The sequence below is a fragment of the Lolium rigidum genome, chromosome 4, assembly GCF_022539505.1.
Source record: "Lolium rigidum isolate FL_2022 chromosome 4, APGP_CSIRO_Lrig_0.1, whole genome shotgun sequence".
NCBI classification, from domain to species: Eukaryota; Viridiplantae; Streptophyta; class Magnoliopsida; order Poales; family Poaceae; genus Lolium; species Lolium rigidum.
Window position 1 is genome coordinate 195607630 of NC_061511.1, and position 9486 is coordinate 195617115.

General features: G+C 47.1%; 1 protein-coding gene across 1 annotated transcript in view; it reads left to right on the plus strand.

Moving 5' to 3' along the window:
* The first annotated feature begins 3660 nt into the window (after positions 1 to 3660).
* The window catches only part of LOC124648005 (L-type lectin-domain containing receptor kinase S.7-like), an 8476-nt gene continuing 2650 nt past the window's right edge, over positions 3661 to 9486 (plus strand). The window contains exon 1 of the mRNA XM_047187838.1: positions 3661 to 3771. Coding sequence (XP_047043794.1) covers positions 3661 to 3771 — 111 coding nt within the window. The remainder of the gene's footprint in view (positions 3772 to 9486) is intronic.

A 9486-nucleotide genomic window follows, 5' to 3' on the forward strand; every position in this document is an offset into this window, starting at 1 on the left:
CCGTTTCCGCTGGTCATCCGATTACACCTTCCGATCCAAATTAGAAGATGCGATGCAATTGACGGCCAGGCCGTGCGTCTAGATGCTTCTATTCGGTTGAACGTGGACTTCGTGAGCAAACTGACTCGTTAAAAGAAGATGGCTAACTTTGCTCTACATGGTTGCATACTGTACGTAACAGAGAAAAATGCAACCATGCGATTGAACACCTGTCTATGGGTATATGGTCTGCGGTTAGCATCCTTTATCATGGACCGTCGCCAAATGTAGTTCAAAATGTGCGCCAACGTTCTAGAAAACTGCGGTATTAGCTTTAGGACGCGGCTAATTCCCGGTCGATCTGGAATTCATCGACCGAGAATTAGCTTAATTACCGGTTAACCTGGTTTTTGGGGCAAAAAGGATATGCAATTACATATGTATGTGCAATTATGCGTCCATGTGTAATTCTGGTATGCACGAATCACGAAGCAAATTTAACGGTCGTCGAGTTGATCGGGCTCTAACTTAGTTCCCGGCTAACCGAGAGTTAGCAATCTGGTTAGCTTTATTTGATCCTTGCAAAAAGAAACCGTGATGAAAAGCTTTACTGATACGGTTAGAGATAGAAAGAACCAAACAAACTATGTCTGGCTTGATGACAGGATTGAAAGTATCACCATAATCAATGCAATACTGCTGAGTGAAACCACGGACGACAAGATGTGCCTTGTATTTATCAGTGGAACCATTTGGACGTTGCTTCATCTTGAAGATCCACTTACACCCAATAATGTTAACACCCAATAATGTTAACACCAGGTGGACGGGGAACAAGCACCCAAGTAGGTGGTTGCTGAGGGCATCCCATGAGACACTATTGTCGCAAAGAACGCACGTTGAGTCGGGTCATAGCGCACCGTGTCATCGGTGTGGTGCTTGTCTCGCCGTGTGTGAGTCACCTTTTCTCAGCCCTTGGATCTGGCGCCAAAGATGCCTAACAACGGTGCAGTTCTCAGCGGTGAACATGGCCGGCGTGGATGGCTCCCTAGGCCGCAGCATCTGAAGTGCAGCCGATGAGCTAGGTGGAGATTTCCTCGGTCATCGACCCATAGAGGTGACTGAGAACCTTCTGATCAAGGGCATGCCATTGCGTGTATGCGGGGTTGGTCACCATCCGCGCAACATCACCAGTTCCCTTCGTCACGGTCTTTGGCAATACATGCTTCAAGTAGGCAATAAAAAATTAAAAAATACTACAAGTACATGTATTTGACTTCACAAGTTTCAACTGACTACATAGTATTGATGTCCTGGCGCCACCACTAAAGATACTGTTGTTCAGGTGAACAACAATGGTGGGAACGACGGGATCTGCCGCCGTTTCAGATAGCTGGGCGGTGATGGGGCCAAGGACCGTGATGCTAGGAGCCGTAGTTAGCGAGAGCGTTGAATTTGTGGCCATCGCGGCGGCGGCGTGAAAAATGCGGCGATAGCGGAGGGATGCGATGATATGCACCCCACGGTATCTGGTAGCGGTGGAAGAAGAGCCTACGATCGGATACCGAGTTTGGGTTTAGGGCCTCGTGGGGGAAAAGCCTGCTCATGTCTCTTCTATTTATACCAAGTTCTGGTTGTGATGTGCCTGTCTGATGGTGGTAGGGGTCTCAAAGACTTTAGCTTGATGGCTGGTTTAGGTGTTTAGAGCATCTCCAGCAGCGTCCCCCAAACCGTCCCTCAAACAGCGCCGGATCGAGCGTTTATAGACGTGTTTTATTCGTGTCGCGTTTACGGGATGTCGCTCCCTGTCGCGTCCCCCAAATAAAATTTTGGAAATTTTAAACTTGTGCGAGATTCGATTAAATTCATCCAAACTAGGCATATCTTCTTTACTATCGGTGGTGTCCGTCCGTGAAAAAATCATCGTACGTCAAAAAAAACCCTGGGCTTCCTACGTCCTTCCGTCCCGATCGCAAAAGAAAACCACAAAAGCCGGATCACAGCTAACCCTTTCGTATGTCCTGTTCGTCCCGATCGCAAAAGAAAACCACAAAAACCGGATCACAGCTAACCCTTTCGTATGTCCTGTCCCAGGCTCCCAGCTTCGCACGCCCCGATCGCAAAACAGATCGGCAGATCGAAATTAGAGTTCGTACACCGCACACACAGCCGTCCCAGCTTTTCCTCCTCCACAGAGCATGATCGACCGAGTTGGTGCGCCTACGCAACTAGCATCGCCCGTTCGTTCTGGCAGATGCCCATGGCGACGTGCGTCTGTGCCGTCGACGGGTCTCACGTCTTGACTCAAGTGGCCGTGGACTATGTAGCACCGTATCTACTAGGACGGCGGCGGGGAAGCTCGCTGTATCTGCCAGGACGGCGGCGGGGAAGCTCCTTATGGGGGGTCAGGCAGGCGCAGCTTACATCACCTGGATCCTGCACGGACGCGCAACGCCCGGATAAGAGTCATCGTCGCCAGTACAGGGACGAGGCGTGGCCTAACTACTCCAGACCCGTATATCTCATTCACTGCTAATTCTTTCGATGTTAATGTAGCAACAAAGGCGGAGCTTGTCCACGGACCTGCATCAATCGAACGGATTGAAGAGGCGAGTCAGCTTGCCGTGCTCCACCATATGCTTGGATGTTGCGATGGCCAAGGTCGTGAAGTCAGTTCATCTGACTACAGCTGCTGCCTTATGAGATTGCTTAATCAACACGGAAGGAAGCTTACAACAAAAATACAACTAGGAGCGATTAGTAGATTCTGCCATTGTGTGACTCTATTGGATTTTTCTTCTAGAGGAATTCCCCTGTTTAATTAATATATGGTTGTCTCGTGCTTTCATATTCTACATCAGTTTGGTGAACAAATTTCCTTTTGGTATTTTTTAGCTGGAACTGAACATTTTGGTTTGACTTAGATCAAGCAATCAACATTTTCTTGAAAATGAACAGGAAATCCCAGCCAGCTTTTGCTGAAGATGACAAGTTCCTGCCAGACAGTGAGATAACCTATTTTACAGCATTAAGAAATATTCAGTTCTACCTATAAGGGCGATGAACGGTAGTCTATATCTTTAGGCACAGCGGGGTAACGCAGTCAGAGTTTGCTTAGATTTGTTCCAACAATACAGTAGCTTAAGAGAGCACTCAGAATTGAAATTTTTGATCAAATTCCGACCTATTCACTCCTCTGTGTACTACAATCCTAGCTTAGTTTTCCTGTTTTTGTTTGGTGTTACTTTCTAGCTCCATTTTAGACTATACTTTTCATAAAGTTTATAAATACAAGCAGTGGCTAAATCTACTGTAAAACTTTTAAAAAGACAATAAGCAAAGTAAGGTATGGTAACCATGAATTTTCTGATGCGTTGTTTTCTTTTTTAGAAGTCCACAATCTTTTATTTTATATTTTCAAAGTCAACAGTTTTTGTTGTTCTTCCACAGCAACGCGTGGGTATTGTGCTAGTATTACATAGGTTCGAACGAGATTCGACTAAATTTAAACTAAACCTAATCTAGAAGTACTTGCGGCGGCAGGAGGCGTCGTAGTACTGGTGGAAGTTATACATGTCGTCGGTGATGACCTCCTGCTTGACGCGCTCGTCCTTCACCAGGCCGCTTGGTCCTGCCTCGCCGTCGTCGCTGAGGTCCACGAGCGGCTTGCCGGAGTCGCGGATGGACATGGAGATCGCCGTCTCGACATCTCCCCTCCAGGCATCCTTGTCGTTGAGCGACACCAAGAACGCCGCTCGCAGCCCTGGGCAGTCCTCAGGGTCGTCGCTGATGGCGATGAGGCGCTGCTGCCGCTCGTACTCCGCGAGCAGCGCCTCCTGTGACGCTTCCTCCGGATCCTCCTTCACCTCCGGCTTCGGGATGAGGAGGGCGTCGTCGCGCCTCTCTTGCTGCCGGCGGCTGCCGCTGCCGCCGCGCCTCCGATTGACGGGCATCGCCGGCTCCTCCTTCACTCGATTGGGGATAGTATAGGGCGCCGAGCGGTACGACGAGGACGACGACGATCGGGCCGATCCTGAGGAAGAAGAGTTCGAGGAGGACGAGTATGTGGTCCAGAGGAAGAAGAGTTCGAGGAGGACGAGTACGCGGCGATCTTGCGGGAGGACGAGGACGACATTGCTTGGAACGGAGATGAGAAGATCTGGGGGCGGCGAGGAGAAGGTTTGGGAGCGGTGAGAGATTAGGACGAACCGTAGGGCCTCTTAATGTACAGCGGCGGCAGCGGGTGGTTGCACGCAATAACGCCGGCGCGGACGACCACGCGACCATGCACGACGAGACGCGTCCCTGCGTCCCCTGGGAAAACTGGGACGCCATTAACGTCGCTTGACCAAAGGTAGGCGACGGCGCGTCCCAAATCGCTTTAGGGGACATGACTGGAGATGCTCTTAGTGTGGCTTTCGCTGTGTTTTCTTTTCCTTTTCTGTTTGAATCTATTGCAAAACCCTGCTACGCTGTTATGCTTCGTTTTCAATGAGAATGCAGTTGGGAGACGCTCCCTATTGATCTAAAAATACATGCATATATAGATGTACATATAATGTTAGAAATACTACGCTAGACCTGAGTCCTCCTCATCTAAACCTAACCCGCCGCCTCCCTCTCCCGCCCCCCTCCCGGGCGGTGGCGGAGGCTCCTCCTCCCCCCGCGCCCCACAGCCACCCGCCGCCCTCAGCCGCTGCCGCTACCGGCCGTGGCCCCGACCCCGGCGCTGGCCTCGGCCCTAGCCTCGTGCCTCGACCCCGGCCATGGCCCCGGTCCCGGCCTGGCTATGGCGGTGGTGGCGGCACCCCCTCCGTCGAATCGACGAGGGGGAGAAGAGGGTTTCTGCGGCGGCAGTCCATGAGAGGTGATGTAGCGCCGGTGGAGAAGCTGGGCGACACGGCTACTTGGCCGGGGCCTGAGGCTCTCCGTCGGTAGCCATGGAAGATTCGGTGGAGCGGTGGCGGCCTCCGCCCCCGGTAACGGTTCGGCGGCGGTGAAAGTATAGAGATGGTTGATAACCCACAAGTATAGGGGATCGCGGCAGTCTTCGAGGGAAGTAAAACCCAAATTTATTGATTCGACACAAGGGGAGGTAAAGAATACTTATAAGCCTTAACAACTGAGTTGTCAATTCAGCTGCACCTGGAAAAGCACTAGTAACAGGGGTGATGTGAAAGTAGCGAGTGATATGAGAGCAGAGAGTAACGAGTAACACGGCAAGCAGTAATAGTAATACAGAGACAATGGCACCAGAAGATAGTTGATACTACTTCCAATGTCATGTAGAAACGAGTATATGATGATGAAAGATGGACCGGGGTTCCCAGCTATCTACACTAGTGGCAACTCTCCAATAACAAGTGTTGGGTGAACAAATTACAGTCGGGCAATTGATATGATTGAAATAGCATTAAGACAGTAACATCAAGATCATTAATCATGTAGGCATGTTTTCCATATATAGTCATACGTGCTCGCAATGAGAAACTTGTACAACATCTTTTGTCCTACCAGACCGGTGGCAGCCGGGCCTCTAGGGAATCTACCTGGAAATTAAGGTACTCCTTTTAATAGAGCACCGGAGCAAAGCATTAACACTCGGTGAAAACATGTGATCCTCATATCTAAGCCTTTCCCTCCAGCTTGTCCCAATTTCTGTCACTTTGGGGCCTTTGGTTCCGGACATAGACATGTGCATACAACTTGTAGATACAATCTAAGCAATAAGTATAGAGCTTAAATCTAAGATCATGCCACTCGGGCCCTAGTGACAAGCATTAAACACAACAAGATTGCAGCAACAATAACTTCATAAACTTTGTAGATAGACAATCATAATGTAACAATCCATCGGATCCCGACAAACACAACACCGATTACATTAGATGAATCTCAATCATGTAAGGCAGCTCATGAGATCATTGTATTGAAGTACATGGAGGAGAGAGTACCAACTAGCTACAGCTAGAACCCGTAGTCCATGGGGGAACTACTCACGGAGAATGATGGAGGCGATGGCGTCGATGGAGATGGCTTCCGGGGGCACTTCCCCGTCCCGACAGGGTGCCGGAACAGAGACTTCTGTCCCCCGAATTGGAGTTTCGCGATGGTGGCGGCGCCCCTGGAGTCTTTCTGGAGTTTCGTCAATTCGTCTCGCGTTTAGGTCGAAAGGGCTTATATAGGCGAAGAGGCGGAGTCGGAGGGGCCTGATGCGTGTAATTGACACGTCCGTTGGGAACCCCAAGAGGAAGGTGTGATGCGCACAGCGGCAAGTTTCCCTCAGTTAGAAACCAAGGTTTAATCGAACCAGTAGGAGTAAAGAAGCACGTTGAAGGTTGATGGTGGCGGGATGTAGTGCGGCGCAACACCAGAGATTCCGGCGCCAACGTGGAACCTGCACACAACACAACCAAAGTACTTTGCCCCAACGAAACAGTGAGGTTGTCAATCTCACCGGCTTGCTGTAACAAAGGGTTAACCGTATTGTGTGGAAGATGATTGTTTGCAAGAAAACAGTAAAGAACAAGTATTGCAGCAGATTTGTATTTTAGTATAAAAGAATGGACCGGGGTCCACAGTTCACTAGAGGTGTCTCTCCCATAAGATAAAAGCATGTTGGGTGAACAAATTACAGTCGGGCAATTGACAAATAGAGAGGGCATAACAATGCACATACATGTCATGATAAGTACGAGTGAGATTTAATTGGGCATTACGACAAAGTACATAGACCGCCATCCAACCGCATCTATGCCTAAAAAGTCCACCTTCGAGGTTATCATCCGAACCCCCTCCAGTATTAAGTTGCTAACAACGGACAATTGCATTAAGTATTGCGCGTAATGTAATCAATAACTACATCCTCGGACATAGCATCAATGTTTTATCCCTAGTGGCAACAGCACATCCATAACCTTAGGGGTTTCTGTCACTCCCCGGATTCACTGGAGACATGAACCCACTATCGAGCATAAATACTCCTTCTTGGAGTTACTAGCATCAACTTGGCCAGAGCCTCTACTAATAACGGAGAGCATGCAAGATCATAAACAAAACATAGGTAATAACTTGATAATTAACATAACATGGTATTCTCTATCCATCGGATCCCGACAAACACAACATATAGTATTACGAGATAGATGATCTTGATCATGTTAGGCAGCTCACAAGATCCAACAATGAAGCACAATGAGGAGAAGAAAACCATCTAGCTACTGCTATGGACCCATAGTCCAGGGGTGAACTACTCACTCATCACTCCGGAGGCGACCATGGTGGTGAAGAGTCCTCCGGGAGATGAATCCCCTCTCCGGCAGGGTGCCGGAGGAGATCTCCAGAATCCCCCGAGATGGGATTGGCGGCAGCGGCGTCTCTGGAAGGTTTTCCGTATCGTGGCTCTCGGTACTGGGGTTTTCGCGACGGAGGCTTTAAGTAGGCGGAAGGGTAACGTGGGGGGCCACACGAGGGCCCCACACCATAGGTCGGCGCGGCCAGGGCCTGGGCCGCGCCGCCCTATGGTGGCGGCCCCTCGTGGCCCCACTTCGACTCCTCTTCGGTCTTCGGAAACTTCGTGGCAAAATAGGACCCCGGGCGTTGATTTCGTCCAATTCCGAGAATATTTCGTTACTAGGATTTCGAAACCAAAAACAGCAGAAGACAAGAATCGGCTCTTCGGCATCTTGTTAATAGGTTAGTTCCGTAAAATGCACGAATATGACATAAAGTGTGCATAAAACATGTAGATATCATCAATAATGTGGCATGGAACATAAGAAATTATCGATACGTCGGAGACGTATCAGCATCCCCAAGCTTAGTTCCGCTCGTCCCGAGCAGGTAAAACGATAACAAAGATAATTTCGAAGTGACATGCCATCATAACCTTGATCATACTATTTGTAAACATATGTAATGAATGCAGCGATCAAAACAATGGTAATGACATGAATAAACAAGTGAATCATAAAGCAAAGACTTTTCATGAATAGTACTTCAAGACAAGCATCAATAAGTCTTGCATAAGAGTTAACTCATAAAGCAATAAATCAAAGTAAAGGTATTGAAGCAACACAAAGGAAGACTAAGTTTCAGCGGTTGCTTTCAACTTGTAACATGTATATCTCATGGATAATTGTCAATATAGAGTAATATAACAAGTGCAATATGCAAGTATGTCGGAATCAATGCACAGTTCACACAAGTGTTTGCTTCTTGAGATGGAGAGAGATAGGTGAACTGACTCAACATAAAGGTAAAAAGAATGGTCCTTCAAAGAGGAAAGCATCGATTGCTATATTTGTGCTAGAGCTTTTATTTTGAAAACATGAAACAATTTTGTCAACGGTAGTAATAAAGCATATGAGTTATGAAAATTATATCTTACAAGTTGCAAGCCTCATGCATAGTATACTAATAGTGCCCGCACCTTGTCCTAATTAGCTTGGACTACCGGATCATCGCAATACACATGTTTTAACCAAGTGTCACAATGGGGTACCTCCATGCCGCTCTGTACAAAGGTCTAAGGAGAAAGCTCGCATTTTGGATTTCTCGCTTTTGATTATTCTCAACTTAGACATCCATACCGGGACAACATGGACAACAGGATAATGGACTCCTCTTTAATGCATAAGCATGTGGCAACAATTATTATTCTCATATGAGATTGAGGATATATGTCCAAAACTGAAACTTCCACCATGAATCATGGCTTTAGTTAGCGGCCCAATGCTCTTCTCTAACAATATGTATGCTCCAACCATTAAGGTGGTAGATCTCTCTTACTTCAGACAAGACGGACATGCATAGCAACTCACATGATATTCAACAAAGAATAGTTGATGGCGTCCCTGAAGCATGGTTATCGCACAACAAGCAACTTAATAAGAGATAAAGTGCATAAGTACATATTCAATACCACAATAGTTTTTAAGCTATTTGTCCCATGAGCTATATATTGCAAAGGTGAATGATGGAATTTTAAAGGTAGCACTCAAACAATTTACTTTGGAATGGCGGATAAATACCATGTAGTAGGTAGGTATGGTGGACACAAATGGCATAGTGGTTGGCTCAAGGATTTTGGATGCATGAGAAGTATTTCCTCTCGATACAAGGTTTAGGCTAGCAAGGTTATTTGAAACAAACACAAGGATGAACGGTGCAGCAAAACTCACATAAAAGACATATTGTAAACATTATAAGACTCTACACCGTCTTCCTTGTTGTTCAAAACTCAATACTAGATATTATCTAGACTCTAGAGAAACCAAATATGCAAACCAAATTAGCAAGCTCTAAGTGTTTCTTCATTAATGGGTGCAAAGTATATGATGCAAGAGCTTAAACATGAGCACAACAATTTCCAAGTATCAAATTATCCAAGAAATTTTAGAGTTACTACATGTAGCATTTTCCAATTCCAACCATATAACAATTTAACGAAGAAGAAACTTCGCCATGAATACTATGAGTAGAGCCTAAGGACATACTTGTCCATAT